Source organism: Lissotriton vulgaris, chromosome 11, assembly GCF_964263255.1.
Source record: "Lissotriton vulgaris chromosome 11, aLisVul1.2, whole genome shotgun sequence".
NCBI classification, from domain to species: domain Eukaryota; kingdom Metazoa; phylum Chordata; class Amphibia; order Caudata; family Salamandridae; genus Lissotriton; species Lissotriton vulgaris.
The window spans coordinates 605,973,240-605,992,548 of record NC_141699.1 but is presented as its reverse complement, the minus strand read 5'-3'; the positions used below and the strand labels follow the sequence as shown (position 1 = coordinate 605,992,548).

The window sequence follows — 19,309 nt, the reverse complement described above, 5'->3', positions numbered from 1 at the left end:
TATGAATATCATTAAAGAGGCAAGGAAACACACTACTAGAGCGTGTTATGCCGCCAAATGGAAAAGATTTGCAATATATTGCAAAAATATTCATATTGATCCACTGGATGCTTCCATCCAAAATATCATTTGTTACCTTTTACATCTACAAAGGTCTAATTTGACATACTCTACCATACGCCTACATCTTTCAGCAATTGCAGCCAGTTTTACAAAACCGGCAACACCTGTCTCTTTTTAGGGTACCTGCAATCAAAGCATTTATGGAAGGATTAAAAATAATCATCCCTCCCAGGTTGTCACCTTCTCCAGTATGGAACCTGAATCTTGTCCTTACGAGACTCATGGGACCCCCTTTTGAGCCTCTACATAAATGTGAACTGCAATTTCTAACATGGAAAACTGCTTTCTTTGTTGCCATCGCCTCTCTCAGAAGAGTAAATGAAATACAAGCGTTCACTATACAAGAACCATTTTTTCAAATACATCCTAATAAATTAGTTCTTAGGTCTATTCCAAAATTTCTTCCAAAGGTTATCACATCTTTTCACCTAAACCAATCTGTAGAGTTACCTGTGTTTTTTTGCCAAATCCAGACTCTGTAGCAGAAAGGGCCAATTACACACATTAGATGTTAAAATAGCTCTGCTATACTACATAGATAGAACTAAATCCTTTAGAAAGACAAAACAATTGTTTGTATCTTTCTCTCCTCCACACAAAGGCAACCCTATCTCTAAAGGTGGGATTGCCAGGTGGATTGTAAAGTGTATACAAATATGCTATCAAAAAGCTAAACGTACACCAACAGTTCCTCCTAGAGCACACTCCACTCGCAAACTAGGAGCCTCTATGGCTTTCTTAGGAAATATACCATTAGAGGACATATGCAAGGCAGCTACCAGATACATCGTTACCGAAGGTAAGTAACTTGTACATTATGACATGCACCCGAGGCACTTCAGAGGTGCCCCCTGAAATACCTACCTGTATCTAGTGTGCTGGCTGACTAGTATTGATGGAACCCCAGGAAAAGACCTTTGTGCTCCAGAAGGTCAGATTTTTCACCCTGCCGTGTTAGAGAATGCCAGGACTCCCAGGAGTCAACCTTCACCAATATCTGGGGTACCGGAGCCAGTTAAAAGCACCAAGGTTTGTTCTTGTTCATCTGGAACACAACCACAGCCAAAAGATACCTTCACATTCAGGGACTCCGAGAGGCCAGCTCCACACCAATAGTGGCCTTGCTGTGGTTCTATTTTCCTCCCCTGCAGGAATACAGAGAGACGTGAGAGTCTCTTACTCACCGACTCACCGAACAAAACACCTTTGCACCCTAGCTCCCCAGCCCGGGCCCACGTAAACCGATGGTGTCTGTGGTTCTGAGACCCTCAAGAGCCGAACCCCGCCTTGGGTTCTAATGGACTGTCCACCTTGCAGCCTCTTTCTGTAGGTACTTTTCCCATTGACCACAGCGTGTAGCATTCAAGGCTACCACAGCTGAAAGCACCTCTGCACCAGGAGACCCCAGGGCAGGTAAACTTGAACTCTTGGTGCTTTCTTGGATATTGGCCCCTACTTACCTTAAGTCCTGAAGAACAGTTCTGTAAGTACTCTGTAAGTGTGCGTATGCAGTGAATATTTCTCCCATAGGTTAAAATTACCACTTTTGTCTGTCATTTTCTACTGTTTTTACTGTAAAATTTGATAACGTCTAAAGTACCTGCCCGATTACGAAGATCATGGTGTCTAAAATTATAGAAAAAATGTTATTTTTCTAAGTTGGTCTCGAGTTTCTTCTTGAGTGTGCATCTTATTTATTGACTCTGTGTTTATAGCACATGCTGAACTCTACCCTGTGATAATCCTTAACTGCTCACCCACACTACCACAAAAGAGCGCATTTGGGATTAATTTAAGCTCTCTACGCCAAAAAGGGTCGTCTGGACTTTCTACATGGTGTATCTCTTTTTGGTACACTACATAAAAAGCCAACTTCCTACAGTGACTGTGTCAAAAAGAGGCACTTTCCTACTGGCCTGTTTTCACAAATAGTGATCATGGCGGGAAAAATAACGAAAATCACACGGTTTCTACCATGCCATTACTGTAGGAAATAGTTAGCAATCACAGATCCGCACGAGGTCTCTCTGCCATTTGTGCTTGGGACATGACTCGAAGTCCTGCAATAAGTATGCCCCCATACATTAAAAGGTGATCCAAGATCGAGAAACAAACTTGTACATTGCAGAACATAAGAAGATGTTGTGCCCCTCATGTAAGCCCCTCTCCAGGTCACAGGTGTGGATTGGGTTTCTGTGAGAGGCCTACTTTGTGGTTGAGTTCCTCCAGTAAGTCCAACAAGTCCAAGAACAAAAACAAAGCAGAACTCGACTCCATCCCGTTAATAGTATTCAAATAGAAAGTGATAAGATATCAAAATGCCATTCGGTCTCCCTCCAGGTCCCTGGTCACTGAGATGATTTCCAGAAACTGATCCCACTGTGTCCTGAGTTTCCCCAGCTGTTGGTGTCACTGCAGCAGATCGAGGCCTTTAAAGAGGCCATACTGCAGATTTTCAATGCACTTCTGGCACCTTATGATGCACCTTTGGGCCCCAACAAGCTGCCGGGCCCTCCAGTCAGGTTCCTGCCACTTGGTCCTTTAGGATCTGTTCTGGTTTCTGTACCAAATCCAGCCACAAATAGTTCGAGCCATTGAGACCCTCAGGTTCTTGCTATCCTTATCCCTTGCCAGGTCATTTCTAATAGACACCGGTACTACGCCACTGGCAATGAAAAGAGGATCTAGTATTGATTCCAATGCCTGAACCCGAAATGACTTCAGCCTAATCTCAACCGATGACGTGCTAAAAAAATAACTAACGAGCCACATGTCATCATACAGCCCAACCCTGTACCAATGCTTCTACCCTGATGGACGCACCTGCAGAGACTCCATTGTCTTTTTGCTCTGCATCTGAACAATGTACACCACCAGAGGAAGATGATGATGATCTCCCCCCTCATTAAGACTATGCCAGTTTTTATAAACACTTAGAAGAGGCCAGTAGGCTTGACACTTCCCCTATTACAGAGATGGACTCTCCATTTGAGCCACCAGCAAATGAGAGTACACCATTTGCAGTAATGATCCAACGGGCAACTGAATTCCTGGAATTGCAGCTGCCTATAGTTGAGACTAAGACTAACGTCCTAACAGAAATAATTGCAGCCCGGGCCACAATGTCTGTGCCCTTACTTCCCTTTAACAAGTTCCTCACTAATGCTTTGATGGACACTTTGTCAAAGCCCTATTCTTGGCTACTGGTAAATAGGCAGGTGGCCAGGCCTCAGACGGGGACCTATTGACCCTGATTTTCTCACTAAACACACTACCTCACTAAGCCTGGTGGTTCAGATGTCAACCAGCTAGGTGAGACCTTGATTCATTCCCTCCAACTGCTTCGGCGAGGGAGTCCAAGACGATTATGGCTTTTGGAAAATAAATGTTCTACTTGATCAGCCTGGCATGGAGACAGATCAATGCATTTTATTTGGTTGCTATATCCATGCCGTCACAGGATATGGCGGGTGAGATCTTAGAGGTGGTCCTGGAAGACCTTCGATCCTCTGGCTCAAACAATGATGGAAAAGAGTATTTTCCTGCAACGAGCAGTTGGTACCAGTGTTTGGCTCCGTCACCACGCATGGATGCGTTACACAGGTTTTTCTGGAGATGTCGCAACCCCTTTCATGCATATATCTGATGGCTCTTTTCTGTTTGGTGAAAAAGCTGAAGTGCTTTAAGAACTGTAAAGACGGGGCGTGATGGCCGCAGCCTACGGAGCTCCGAGGTTAGGAACCTCTCCCCACTAATCCGTGCTATAATCCAACTATAATACTGTGCACAGAGCCTTTGCATAAGTGAAGGAGCGGAAGCGATGCACAGACGTCCAGTGCTGGTCGAAATCGAGGGACTCTGAGCGGAGTTGCGACGGTGCGGAGATTGCGGCCTACCTGACTAACATTGCCATACTGAGTGATACAGAGGTGCTAGACTGGGGTAATAAGCGACTGGCTGATTGAAAGAAGCATACAGGTACAGGCTGCCCCACGCCAGCAGAAAGAGAATAAAGCGTATGCATTGGGGGTGCATTGATGCTGCCAAGAATTGGGAACACACAGAGAGGGCCGAGATCGGGCCGTGTTTAGCCCCCCCCCCCCTTTCTAAAACACAGGGGTGACCAGAAGCAGAGGGGAACCAACATCTGCTGGTGAAAGATAAGGCCCACATGGGATCATAACAGAAATTGGGACCATATCATAAGTTATACAGAGGACCATTCAGGCTTCCTGATCGTGCCCCTGGTGGGGCTCTTGGCTGTAATGATTCCTACTCTAGAAGAATGGTGAGGGACTATTTTTGAACCTACTGCCACCAAATATACCACACAGCGGTCAGCGGCGCTATCCCCTATGGATTATTAAATTCACATTGACACCCAGGCTCACTGCTTAGGGACTGTGGGGCTAATGGACGATAATCATCATCAGCCTGGTTAGAGATACAGTGACGCACTGGCGCACACAGGAGGAGACGCACGGCTGGACTCCTGGCGACAGTGACTTGGTGTGACAATTGGTGCGCTGGACGGCGGTTGGCACGCTGACCTGCGTGGAGTTTCTCCCGAGAGCGACGGACTAGCGCCCCGTGGACTGCTCAGTGACTTTCCACTTGCACGTGGTGGGGCGGCTCATACCAACACACCGTGAGCGGCAGAGGGACACGTGCAACCCAGCAGGGTAAGCTAGATAAATTTGCTTACACCAAAGACTTCCCCCATTGCCAGAACGCAAGGACCAGGCGACCAGACCCAAAGAAGACGCAGGTAATCCCAAAGTAACGCTAGAAGATATTATGGAAGCGCTACATAACGTACAAACAACGGTGGGTACCATATCCACGGATGTTACATTCCTGAGAGCAGATTTCCCAAAAATGTCCGCCAGAGTAAAGGAGGTGGAACACGTGACTGCTAACCTCTCCAAAGACACTACCATCCTGAATAAAAAGGTGTCACAGCTGGAGGCCGAAAACAGGCGTATGTCGGAGAAGCTGGACGAGCAAGAAGGGCGCTCCCGGTGAAACAATTTTCGAATCACAGGAATTCTGGAATCGGAAGGAGGCCCCGCCATGGACCTTTACATAGAAGAGCTCATAAAAACACGCCTACAGCCGAAGGGACTTTCCACCTTCTTTTCGGTGGAACGAGCTCATAGAGTCCCAGGAGGTAAACCAAGACCCGGGCCCCGCCACGTCCAGTGTTGGCCCCTATTTTCAACTTTCTAGATCGAGACGCCATCTTACAAACGGCGAGAGTAACACCGCCCGTTCGCATACAAAACTCCAGTTTCCTTCTTCCCTGACTATACGGCAGCAGTCTCAGCATGACGCAGAACCTTCCTGGAGGTCAAAAAGATGGCAAGAGCCCGAGAATTGCCGTACTCCATACTCTTCACGGCACGGCTTAGGGTCGTCGCGGAAGGGAAAACCTGCTTTTTGAGACGCCTGCGGAGGCTACGGACTGGCTGGAAGGATGGCGAACAACGGGGAAACCTGGAAGAGCACCAAGGGACAGAGGACTTCAGATGCGCACCGAAGAGCCGGAAAGTGACCCACAGGAAGGGGCAGAAAACGAGCATCGCCTGGGAAAGGCTGGGGAGTGAGTGCCGAAGCAGCCCTGGAGGACTGCCCGCTGTTACAATAGAGTGCGGCCTCCATCGAAGCTCCTAACAATGAGACCACCTTGACTTTCTGGTGGATAAAGACTCACTGTGCACTCAGGACTCTGGCACTTGGGGATTGAAAGGTCTGCCTCGGACCTCCCACCCCGGTGAACGCAAGTACTGTTATATTTATGGGGTTTTAAGCACTCTGCTCAGTTGGGGAGGCGGGCAGTTTGGGGCCCGCAAAGCAGGGAGGCAGGGAGGGGGGTCGGGGGGGGGGGGCTTGTTGTATGGTTACTTTGTATTTAGTGTATATCGAGGCTCAGACCGTGGCAGATTATGTATCTCTCTCCAGATCGCAGACACACTCTGATGGCATTTCATCGCACGTCACATATATCCCTAACATTGCTAGACCATGACAATGGAGGACCGTACAAGGACTGACTTCATAGGAGACTCTAACTCCACGGTACCGCCCCTCTCACTACTTACCTGGAATGTGCGGGGATTGGGGGATAAAATCAAGCGTGGCTTGGTGCTACAGAGCATTAGGAGAGAAAACCCGGCAGTGGTACTCCTGCAGGAAACGCATCTCACAGGCACATCCACCAAAGTGCTAGACAGAGGGGGCTACAAGATGATAATACACTATGCATTTACGTCCAACTCCAGGGGAGTAGGTATATTAGTAAAGAAACAATTCCCCCTGATAATCAAGCAGGTTAGGTCGGACGATTCAGGGCGATTCACTGCCATACACGCCCAATGGGAGGGTAGACCCCTTAACTTAGTCTCAGTATATATTCCACCAGCACTGCATGCAGTGACCTTCCCGGAGCGGAGTACATTTTTGCTTAAGCTCCCAGAGGGGGTAATGCTCATCGGAGGAGACTTCAATGCGCTCATCCAGGACTCTATAGATAGATTTCCTCATAAGGCAGACCCTGTTGCCCCTTCCCGGCTTGCCGGTTTCATGGAAGCAATGGGAATGGTTGATATATGGAGAAGACACCACCCTGTAGATCGTCGGTACACGTATTATTCTAATGTGCATAATACTCTTACCAGAATAGATTATTTCATGGGCGCGATAGATAGTCTCCAACAGATTGACACAATAGAAATTAGACCGAGGGAAATCTCTGACCACTCCACTATATTGCTCAGATATGCTTGCCCCCAGCACGAGCGGTGACAAATATACCTGATACTCCCCGGTTATCTTCAAATCCGAAAGATCGAACGAGAACTCCAAAAGACCACTAAACAATATTTTCAGGATAATCTACGCTCGGTTGATATACCAGTCATTCTCTGGGAAGCGTTTAAGACAGTCTTAAGGGGACAAGCCATAGCCTCCATCACAGCTCATAAGCGTGCGGGGCATCTGGAATTAGACATTGGAAACAGCACTAGCAGCTGCAGATTCAAGACACACCGCGGACCGAACCCCTGACACCACATGCCAATTACATTATGCACAACAACAACACAGAGCACACTTGGAAGAACTCACTAAACAGCAATTGTTACACACACGACACAAAATATATAATGTTGGCGATAAGGCGGGAAAATTATTGGCATGGCTAGACAAAAAGGAAAGAAAGGATAGATGGATAGCAAAGATTACCACGAGGGAGGGGCAATCCTTGACCGACCCCCGTGATATAGTGCAAGAGCTGGCTCGCCACTTCCTGGCCGTATACTCGTCGTATTCAGACATAGATGTCAATGAAGCACTAACCTATATCAAAGACCTAGACATGCCCACCTTGACACCTGAAGAAACGAGGGGATTAGAGGCTGACCTCTCGGAAGAAGTGAGGGCGGCCATTGGGGCACTTCAGCCGGGCAAGGCGATGGGTCCCGATGGTATCCCAATTGAACTTTATAAAAAAATGTCTGACTCTGTGACACCACATCTGCTACAGATGTACACTGAGAGCCTGCAGAAGGGAGAGCTTCCACTGGACCAACGCACTGCCACCATAGTGGCAATTAAAAAGCCGGGAAAGCCTGCGGATGACTGCGCCTCATATAGGCCAATCTCGCTCATAAATGCAGAGGCTAAAATCCTTGCTAAGGTGCTAGCGCTCAGACTCACGCCACATCTCACACAGCTATTACACCCGGACCAGTCGGGCTTTATGCCTGGCAGGAGCACGGCGCTCAACCTACGAAGGATACATGGGGTAATTGCCCGTTCTGCATATGTACAGGAGCCAGCAGTGGTGCTATCTCTGGATGCACATGTGGCATTCGACATGATACATTGGCCTTTCCTTTTTGTGGTGCTTCGTCACCTGGGTTTTGGACAGAAGTTCTGTTCTTGGGTTCAATTGCTCTATACTAAACCAATAGCGCATGTCGCTGCAAATGGTCACATCTCTGAAGATTTCCCCCTGGCAAGAGGTACGCGTCAAGGCTGCCCTTTGTCACCACTTCTATTCGCACTGGTACTGGAGCCTCTGGCAGTATGGATACGGTGGGACCCGATGATGAAAGGCCTAAGATGGACAGATACATGGGAGGACCGTATTTCCCTCTACGCAGACAATATTTTATTATATTTGACCCAACCCAGACGTTCCATAATTAGCCTGTTGGACGTATGTACAGCGTATGGTCGGGCATTGGGTTACACCCTTAACTGGTCCAAGTCTCTTCTATACACATCACACGGCCCGCCACCGCGGATGCCAGAAAATTGCCCACTTAAAATAGTCAACAACACGTTTAAATATTTAGGAGTTCATATTACGGCAGACCCACAGGAGTTTTATAGTATGAATTTGCAACCCCCATTAGACATTGCCGCTTACCCTGTTGGGGAGAGCAGCCCTTTTTATTAAAATGATGGCCCTACCGCGGTTCCTCTACATCTTGGAAAATAACCCATATATGGTGGCGCCCTCCTATTTCAAAGCCATTGCGGCTCAGGTATCCAGTCTATTATGGAGCAATAAGCCGGCGCGTATTGCGCAAACCAAACTGATACGTAGTTGGTATGATGGTGGGATAGCGCTTCCAGATGTTAAACTTTACTACTGGGCAGCTCAATTAAAAGTGGTGAATCAATGGATACACCTCCCACAGACAGACCCGGTGCTGCAGGCAGACAGGGCGCAACTGGGAGTGAGGGGCATGTTGGCGCCCCTTTACGACAAATTAATGTATACTAAGTTTGGCCCGCTGCGACACACCCTGGAATTGTGGTATGCAGGGCTGGCAAGATTAGGATGGCAGGGAGTGATAACCCGTCTTACTCCATTGTGGGACTTGAGACGGTTAGGAAGCCTCAGACACAGTAAAGGGATTGACCGTTGGGATGACATTGAGATATCAACGGTCGGTGAAATGTGGCAAAAGGGAGAGGTGGTGTTCTTTGACAGCTTACAACGACAATACGCACTGGCCCCTTCCGAATTGTTTAGGTACACACAAATAAGACACGCCCTGGTGCGGGTCTTGCAGACTGGCTCTGATGTCCCGGAGGCATCGCCAATGAAGGATAGGCTATTGACAGACTATATGCTGAGGAGGGCCACCTCTCACACTTATCGGAAGCTTGTAAATAATCTCCCTGATCCAACGGGAACATTGAGGGATAAATGGGTGCATGACCTGGCTGACATTGATGACTCAGACTGGCAGGAGGCATTGGCATCCCCGAGGGAGGTGGGTATCCCCTCACGACTCCGACTTGTACACCTACGCATTTTACACCGCTCCTATTACACCAGACATACTCTACATCAAATGGGAAAAATTACACATCCCCATTGCCTGAGAGGCTGTGGGGAGGAAGGGACCTTTTTTCATACCATATGGGACTGCCCCGTGCTCATGAACTATTGGACGCAGGTGATGAGGACAATTTCCCAGGTAGGGGGAGTGTCACTGATACCGGAGCCCAGACGGTGCCTTCTCAACATATGGGAGCCTAATGACCTTACACGTGTGGGACAAAGTTGGGCTACACTGGGCATGAGGGTGGCAAAAAGAAATATAGCGCAGAAATGGGGGGCCATGGAGGTACCGACCCTAGCACAGTGGAGTAAAGATATGGATGCAGCCATGGTGACTGAGAGGGCAGTATACCGCACTAGAAGGTGCCCCAAAAAATGGGGAAAAGTGTGGGGTGCGTGGAACACATACAGGGGTGAGATTTGTGATCCTCCATCGGACTCCGAAGATAGTGACACTGACTCGGAGGTGGATTGATAATCCAAGGAAACGTCTCAATGGTAAAGTTTCAGGCAATATAATAATAGAAAAGGTGATGTATGATTATGGATATGCGATGTCTGCTGTTGACTTTAAATTCGGTGTGCTGCAATTTGGGCTCTCGATATACTCTGAGATGTTTTATTATGTTTACATAACGAAAATCAATAAAACTGTTTTAAAAAAAAAAAAAAGAACTGTAAAGACATGGCTTGCTCTCTGGGTCTCTTGACGCCAGCAAAGCGGTCCTCACATCGGTTCAGAAAATTCAGAAGCTACTCTTTGGGGCTGGTGTTTACACTGGGATAGTCACCCCGACTGCTTCAACAGACACCCCATTCCTGGAGCTGGCAGGAAATGCACAGGCCATCAAGGGCACCACTCTTCACAGTCAACTTTCTCTGGGGTAAAAGCCACTAAGCCCTTTATTTTGCCTTAAGCAGCATATGCCCATCCATTGGGGAAAATATTTCCTCCCAGGGTTGCAATCCCTAATATCCAGCAGATGAGTTGTACAGATTATTTAGCATGGCAGTTCCCTACCCTTTCTTTTTGCTCCACTAAATTTTCCTCCCACTTGTGACCTACTTTCAGAGGTGCATCTCTTCATGCTGTTACAGGAGACATGAGTGCTACTGTCACTAAAAGTACTATTGAGAGGATTCTAGATTCGGAAAGAGGATAGGATAGTTTTCACCTGCCGAGCATTGATAGCCTATATTGGACCTTTGATGTCTGAATCCTTTCCTGCGGAAGGACAAATTTGAAATGCCTACACTATCCGAGATCTTGACTGCTCTCTACGTTTGGGACTGGATGATGCCCTTGGATATGTGGGACGCCTATTGTCTTATGCCTGTCATATACAGTCACACAGACGTTACCTGTGGTTCAAGGTCAACCAGGAGCATTTTCAATTGGTGTGCTCCCCTTCATCCTCACCACCGCCTTTCAGATGTTCACAAAATTGATGGCGGTGGTCATGACATACCTCTGGTGGTTGGAGATACCAGTTAGCCCCTACCTTGATCACTGGCTGTTGGAAGCAGGCTTGCCACAGTCCTTCATAGACCACCTCCAGATGAAGACCTTAAACCTATTGATATTACTGGGTTCACAGTCTACGAGCCAAAGGCACACCTGCCTTCTTTGCAGAGGCTGCCATTCAGTCAAGCAATTCTGGATACAGTATAACTGAAGGCCTTGCCTCTGCCACAACAGTTGAGGACATTCAGTCTATGATCCTTATGTCTCAGCGTCTGATCTAGATCCCAGTGAAAGCATCTCTAAGGCTTCTTGGACTCTTTGCATCCTGGATCGTACTGGTCGACTACGCCACTTGGTACATCTGGGCTGTGCAACAGAATCTGAAGTTTCAGTGGGTACAGCATAGAGGAAATCTATTCAATGTTGTCCAAAGTACGGAAGAAATGGTTAGTGATTTCCAGTAACCCAAACGCAATTGTTCCAGTGTCACGCCGCTCTTTCTTCCCTTCCAAGAGCTTGCAGTGGTGATGGCCATGTCACTGCTTGATTGGGGAGCCCATCTGACGGTGGTGGTGATCAGAGGGCTTTGGTCTTAGACAAAAGCCTGGCTCCATATCAAGCTGTTGGAGTTGTGGGCCATTCGCCCATATCTGAAGCCTTTCTGCAGTCCATTAAGAGAAGGGTGGTGCAGGTTCTCTGATAACTCCACCACCATAAGGTATTGAAACAAGCAAGCTGTAGTAGGTTCCTTGGTCCTGTGGCAGGATGCGCTGCACCTCTATAGTCCATTTTCCTGATCGCAACCCACCTGGCATGTTTCTTGAATGCTAGAGCAGAAGAGCAAAGAAGGTGATGTCTGATAGATCAGATAGCTTTATAATCTGAGGTGGCTCAGGGCATCTTCCGACAGTGTGTATTACTCTGGCTAAATCTCTTCATCACCCCTAACAAAGTGCAGTGTTAAAAGTGCATTGGGGCTTCCACTAGAACGCTCACTAAGCTATGCATTCTATTGGTCATGGTACTCCTTTAAGCCTTTCTGCCACAGTCTCTCCTTCTGCAAGTTCGAAAAATATCAAGAATGACAGGCCCTTGTGGTGCCATATTGGGTCATTACGTTCACTTCAGCTCAACTCATGAGTGAGCTTCAGGCACTATTAGTGCAACAGCCCAACGCCACCAGTTTTTCAGACAAACTGGTATTAAGGACTTACGCACCCTTTGTGCTTAAAGTCGTGACTCTTTTCCACATTGCTCAATCCATCACTCTCCCAGCAAACTTTGCCCTTCTGCACCCCCTTCAAGGATGTGAAGAGTCTTCAATGGTTGGATCCCAAATGAACGTTATACTTTATACTGTTTGTACCAAGGACCATCAGGTCAGTTATCAGCCTTTTGTAGGATTCTCCAAGGCGAAGAAAAGGAAGTTTGTTTAAAAAGAAGACTCTAGTTATACAGTTGGTGGTCAGCAATAGGCAAAAAGGCGCTCTAAGGTCTATCTCAAGTACAAATCCGTTATTACGGTGCATAAGGTAGAGAAAAACCACCAGATCCCCACTTGTGTGGCCAGCAGACCACTTATGCTATATATACAAATCCTCTGCACACGTTCAAATTCCAGGCTGCTAATTTGCACGACGAACACACCATGGCCTGGAGATCCGAAGGGTTCTACTGAATACTGCCAGATGGGGCTGCTCTTTTAAAAGAAAACTTCCTTACATTTGGAAAAATATTTAGCTTTCCGGACACACGACTAACTGGCCCCCTTCTCCAGAAGCAGAACTTATAGGAACACCTTCCTGGTTGGAAGTATCAGTGGAATTCAGAGACTACTGGAAACTGACCTCAGCCCTGAAGAAGTTGCAGGGTAATCCCTTGTAACGACAAGACACGTGTTTGCTAAGAAGGCTTAAAGATTTTGAATTAAAGACATCTGGAAATATAAAGACAAGCATCATTGTGATATTTTATGTAACTTTATGTATTTACTTTTGAACGTGTGCAGAGGATTTGTGTATATATAAAAGTAGACTGTTGAGGTGCATAGTCCTCTGCATTGTTCTGCTACGCACTGCAAAAGAAGTGGCTGTCGAAAGATCTGCAAGTGCATTCCACCACATCTAACGCCGCTACCACTGCACTGGCATGTTGAGTACCTCTCTGATATCTGCCAGGCTATGACGTGGGCATTGGTGCATACGCTCAAGAAGCACTATTGTCTTGGCAGCCCAGACCGATGGAAAGGACAATTCACCCACTTGGCCCTGAAGATGTTGTGGCCTAAGTACACTCCACAGACGCTTGAGAAACACTGCTTTCTTTTTTATTCTACAGTTAAGGAATCTGAGGTTAGAATTATCCATGAGAAGAACCAGTTACTTACCATCTGTAACGCTCTTTCTGGCGGAACTCTTCAACTGCAGCTTTCTCGCTTTCTTTCCACTACCCCATACTGTGGAGTGACTTCTTTTTGCCATCTACAAGGGTCCCTTATTAGAGCTTAGCACACTGTTACTGACATTTGTTATGTGCTCCATGTCCAAGGGTGCTGAAAAAGTCAGGCAAGAAATTGTCGTCCGCGCACAGGGGTGGTGCTTATATTGAGCTCCTCTTTGTTCGCTTCTGGGGTGAAATCAAGCCTTCTTGGAACGGCTCAGTGCCACCTAGTAGTATGTGAGACCACTGCTATGAAATGTTTCCGGATTCAATCTGGAGTCTGGATAGTATTTGAAAGGTGAGAACTTTGCTGTTAATTAGAGTATCCACAAGAAAGAGATTTTTCAAAGGTAAGTAACTTATTCATTGGTGGCTAGAGAAGTCCACCTTCCTCACAAACATGAACAGAACAGATTAAACCCTAGGAACATGTTGAACTCTGTCTGATTGCATGTCAAATTGGATTTATCAACATGTAAAGACTTCAAAAATATTATCACCACTGTCATTTACATTTAAGATAAGACGCATTTCATTGTCAGATGAATTCATTGTATCATCTTGATTCTGTGATGTATTTTTTTAAAAATAATATAGTAACCATTAAGTACTGCTAAACATCATGTATTCAAGGCATCTTACCCAGTTTATCAAGTCAGACGTCTGTTTACTAATAGGTTTTCTAAAAAGCATCCACATTGGTTCATTCTCATCATTTGGTGGGCTGGAATGAAAGTGCTTTAGAAGCAATTGTATAACTGTGTTTTCTTATTCCTCAGGCTTGCACTGAATTTGAAAATCTCATAGCTTCTTTAAAGATTTCAACTGAAAGCGAAACAAAGTGTCCTCAGAACAAGGATGAAGGAGTGAACAAAGAAGAGCATTTGTCTCCGCAGTCGTTTGCTCTGGTTTGTAATTTATAGCACTGAATTAATCTTTAATAATATGGCATAACGTTAAATAAATATTGTTTGGAGTTGTGACCTGCATCAAGTGGTTTTAGATTTCACCTTTCATCTTCCTAGCCATTTTGACGCAAGCATCTACAAATGCAGTAGGTTATGTCTAGCCCAATCAGATCTCCGAATCTCGAGCACTGGCAAAATATATATCTGTTAGTGGTTGTGGAGTAAGGTTATTTAAGCATGTACATTTTATTTATTTGTGTTTTATAGAGCTTGAACTTGAGCCGTTAGGGTATCAGAGCGCTTTACAGGATTAGCCGGTTGAATGCAAGAGACTTGGAAGGGGGGTGGAAAACATATTGGATACAAACATGTAAAAACATTATACGATAAGATAGAGGTCCCAGACCCTTGGGTGGGATGACCAGAGGTGCCGGGTGGCTTACATCCGTTTGGTCCCAGGTGTGGCGGTAAATGGAAAAAGATCAGCAACACTGAGGCGGTTGCCCCGCAAGAGATTAGGAGAGGAATTTGCCCATTAGGAAGGTTTTGGCCTTCTTTTTAAAACTTTCCAGGGATGGAATTCTTCTAATGGCAGGAACGAGCGAGTTCCATATTCTTGGTGTGGCCCCAGAGAAGGCCCGATTGGAAGATTTTTTTTTTTCCACAAGCGTGCTGGTTGGAGTGAGAGGTCTTTGGCGGACCGAGAGTTTCTGGTTTCTCTGAATATCACGAGTTTTCGGGCAAGAAATACAGGGGAATTTGAATATAGAGCCTTGTGAGTGATACAGGCCAGTTTGAGTTGGATTCTGGTCTCAAAAGAAAGCCAGTTCAGAACTTTCAGGTGTGGTGAGATGTGGTTGAATTTCCTTGTGCCTGTTGGTAGTCTGGAGGCCGCGTTGAGGCACTTTGCTCCTCTTATCAAATGCAACTTCTGGTACCAAGAAGAAGAAGTGGGGGATAGGACTTTCTCAGTGGCAGCGTGTAATCTCTGGAATTCCCTACTCTTTGCACTTAGATCTATTCCTCTTCTGCTCCCATTTAGAAAAGCCCTTAAGACCTGGCTGTTCTCACGCAAACGGTGAGCTGAAGCTCCTCCATTCTTCTTCTGGACGATGTGTTATTTGAGGTCTTTTTCTAGCGCCTTGATGCCCTCGGGTGACTATTGCGTTATATAAATATCAAAATCAGAGTGCATGTTAAATACATTTACTTCCACTCTTCCACTTTAATGTATTCATACCCGCTTACAGTACCTTCTTGGCACTATCAAACTTTGGCTGCCTACACCATGCCCAGAAGTATCAAACAGTAAAGAAGGCCAGCATTATGCACTGGTGATAACCATCATGATGTGCATGCCGACAGAATGACATAATTTACCACAAGAGTGCTGAGGTTACCAATGCAAGTATGGGTGCAAAATGTCAATTACCACCAGTGTCCAATGTATGCTAAGAGTGCTGCAAGAAATACCCCCAATACTGACATTTTATTGGCTTTTATTTTATCTTTTATGGCCATGATTGGTGAATAAAGATTCATTGAATTGAATACTCCCATACTGCCAGGTTGTACATTATGACAGGTGTGGGGTCCATTATGCAGTGGGTGTGCATTATGTAGCATGACTTACCACCTTACTTCTAGGAAAGCTATGATGCTATGAGTGTGTGTGTCCCTGTCACATTGATGCACACAGTATTTCAACAGTTGATACCATTCTGTCATGCCCAGCATGTTTGAGATGCCTCAGTATGCCAAGAATGATCACCTTTATGCCAGGATATAAATGTTACTCATGATAGGCATTATGCCATGGAGGCCCGCAAATTGCTCACATTTACTGCCATTATGTGATTAAGAGCTTTTGACCATAAGTAGTTATGTTATGCACGCACCCCTATTTGCTTATTATTGCCCTAATTTGGCACGGGTCAGCATTTTACTGATGACAGGCAAGGATGATCAGAAGCCATCAAGAATTACCATCATTATGCAAGGGCCGCCCTGGTCACCAATTAGCATAATTCCATGGATGTGCACATGTCAGTAAGTGCCACAGTTATGCAAGGGCCAGCACAGCTAGACAATGGGCATCATACCACAGGTGCTCACAGGCTGCCAAATATAATGACCATTATACCTGGCCAGTAGGTTTACTAGGGCTGAGCAATGTTCATCATTCCATAAATGCTCACAAAGTGCAAATAAGTACTACCTTTTTGTGTGAGCAGAGGTCATCATGCATGCACACATCATACACCTGGCGCAAGTATTTGACCACACAGACACATACACAGTATTGAGACTTTTTGTTTGCATACTTACCTTTCGTTGGTGCTCAGAGCTGCTTCTAATCTCCATCCCTTGGCCAGTACCATGCTGCCTCACCCTGATCAGATATCTATGAAGGATGGAAGAGTAGTCTGCAGTGTCCTGCTTATTCAGGTGGGAGGTGTGTGTGTCCTCATGCCAGAAATATGGGGTATGTTTTAGTCCTTAGGGTAAGGGACAAGCTGGTGTGCTTGGACAGCCTGGGAAAGGTGTGGAGGGCATTGTCATCAGGTGGTCATGGTTGCATCCCAGGAGGTTATGGGATTCAGACTGAGAACTTCAGCCAGCCTGTACGTGGAGCATGCAGGAGTGTCAACTGGATAGTGCAGGAAAGGAGGTAAGCAAGCTGTCCAGGGCGAAGCAGGGTTGACTGAGTTGACTGATTGGAATGTCTCTGACAGACTGAGATGGGCTCAAGGGCTTGACAAATGTGTTGCTGCATTTGGAGGGATTGCATTTGGAGGGATTCTCTACCAGTTTGCACACTCAGCTGTCTGGCATTGCTGGCACATGCAACTACTTGCTATGCAAACTGAACGATATTTTTTCCACTCACAGAGCAATGAGTTGTGTCCCCCTCTTTAGGAAGGTACCATTCAGCCCTTGTCAAGATTACCCACATCTTACCCCTCAATATAATTCTATACTGAATCGTTGAGGCGAGGCTTTAAGTCCAATGGAGGAAAGGGCTGGTACCTTGTGTGTTATTTTTCCAATAAAAAATTAAATTATTTGAACTGAATCTCCGTTTTAATTTATATTAACTCCACTTGAAAAATTGACCAAGAGTTTCCCTCTGTTTGTTTTAGAAAGGTACACAGATGCTTAAAGAAATCTTAAAAATTGATGGTTCAGACTCTGCAGAAATTCATAAAGAAACAAAGCTGTTATCTGTGGAGAGCGGGAAACGAGATTGTCATGGTCCTTTCTCACAGCGTCGACAAACTAAGAAGATAGGTGGGATATTTTCTTAAATTGTTCTAGTGCAGTGTGTATGCATGCTTCAACTCGAGTACTCCAAAACTAAAAATATGTACCCAAAAACATGCTTTCATATGGATGTCTGCATATGAGTTTTATTGAACCTGGACTATCTAAATGCTTTGGTTGCTGTCATCAAAAAGTCTACATTGGCCTGCTGGTTCAGGTGAATTATTCAGCAGTATTTGCCCTTTTGTAGGAGCTAGAAAATGCAGCGCTGTGGCTCCAGTCATATAAAATCTTTTTGCTGGTTGCCACTTGAGTCTATGATCTATTATGCTGTTTTACCTCATTTAGAAAACATCTTATACAGGGTAAAGTGTATAATATACAAATTATAAAAATAAATAGGCTTTATGAGTATGGGTCAGTGATGTTTGCAGTGGAAATCATGCACTTGTTTCTTTGGCAATAGTTACATTGCTACAAAGAATACAGGTTCTCATTAATTTTTCGTGTTAATTCCTAAGAATCTATAATACCGCCCCAACTGATAAACGCTTTATTCACTTACTAAATTCCAGAAATCTCTGCACTTGCATTTGTTGTAAATAAGTTCCCCAGAAAAATAATGATTATAATCCTTGCTTATATGTATGTTACTTCTTTATATAAAATGTTGTCATTTTGTCTGATTAAATGTTTTCCACTTGCAAACATTTCAAGTGGTATAGTAACTAAGCTGTGGCTGTTAAGCTTTGTGTTTGGTTCCTTCCTACTTGGCCTGAATGTTAATGTGTGCTGTCTCTTCGCAGCTGCTCACATGAGCAAACCACAAGGGATTGTAATGCCTCCTGGTACAGTGACCCCAGAAACGGTAGGCCAGCCTCCACTATCTCAGCAGCCTGCCATTGGTACCCCTGTGTCTGAACTTTCCCGGATTTGTTCATGTGTTAGAATGCCACAGCCTGAATTCACCTTCCTCCGAACATCTTCGGTATGTGCTGTCTTTTTCCAATATATGCATTATTAAATTGCAAGGTCCAAGTTGCAGGTTGAAAGCACACTTATAAACAAGTGCATCCTTTTCCATTTGTAAAATAGCCAGGTTTTTGTTCTTTTTCTTTTCTGAAAAATGATTACTTTTTGCTTCATTTTCATAGTGCTGAGACTTGTGGTAGAGACTAAACTTGGTTCTATAACCATCCATCATCTAATGGTCAGTGACAATAATAGATTACCTTACCTTACAATAATGAATACCTTGTCCTTTCCTTAGATGCCAAGCCTGTCTTTGAGATAGCAGAGTTCAATCTCCCAAAGGTAATAAGAGATTCTGATGTGCCAGTGTATTAAAATTAATCTGGTTTTCCATTGGCATCCTCTCTATCTTCATCACAGTTGACGTTGGGTTGAAGGTAAGCAGACCAGGTGATCACTGTCCAGATGCAGCTTTAATGGGCATCTGCATTCTTGCTATCCAGCCCTTTCAAATAACTTATTTCATAGAGCAGAACTCCACTACTGTTGTTAATTAACAACCTCTCATCTTTGTTGTACCTAAATAAGCACAGATATGGTCTTTCATCTTCTCTGTCAATTGGCTGCAGAGGTTTTGTAAATGGCCATAAAGTGCATCCTCTAGCTTGTTACAGTACTTTGTTCTGGGTTGTAGGATGTGGAGAGATATGCTTGCCAATCTCTTTTCCCCCCACCATTTATAGACTTCAAATCTAAAGCCTTCAAGTGCATCTTCAA

At 45.4% G+C, this 19,309-nt stretch overlaps 1 protein-coding gene across 1 annotated transcript in view; it reads left to right on the top strand.

Annotated features, from left to right (window-relative positions):
• Positions 1–19,309, top strand: part of XRN1 (5'-3' exoribonuclease 1) — a 1,308,150-nt gene that overhangs the window by 1,047,996 nt on the left and 240,845 nt on the right. The window contains exons 36-38 of the mRNA XM_086943712.1: positions 14,168–14,296; positions 17,440–17,587; positions 18,367–18,548. Coding sequence (XP_086799838.1) covers positions 14,168–14,296; positions 17,440–17,587; positions 18,367–18,548 — 459 coding nt within the window. The remainder of the gene's footprint in view (positions 1–14,167; positions 14,297–17,439; positions 17,588–18,366; positions 18,549–19,309) is intronic.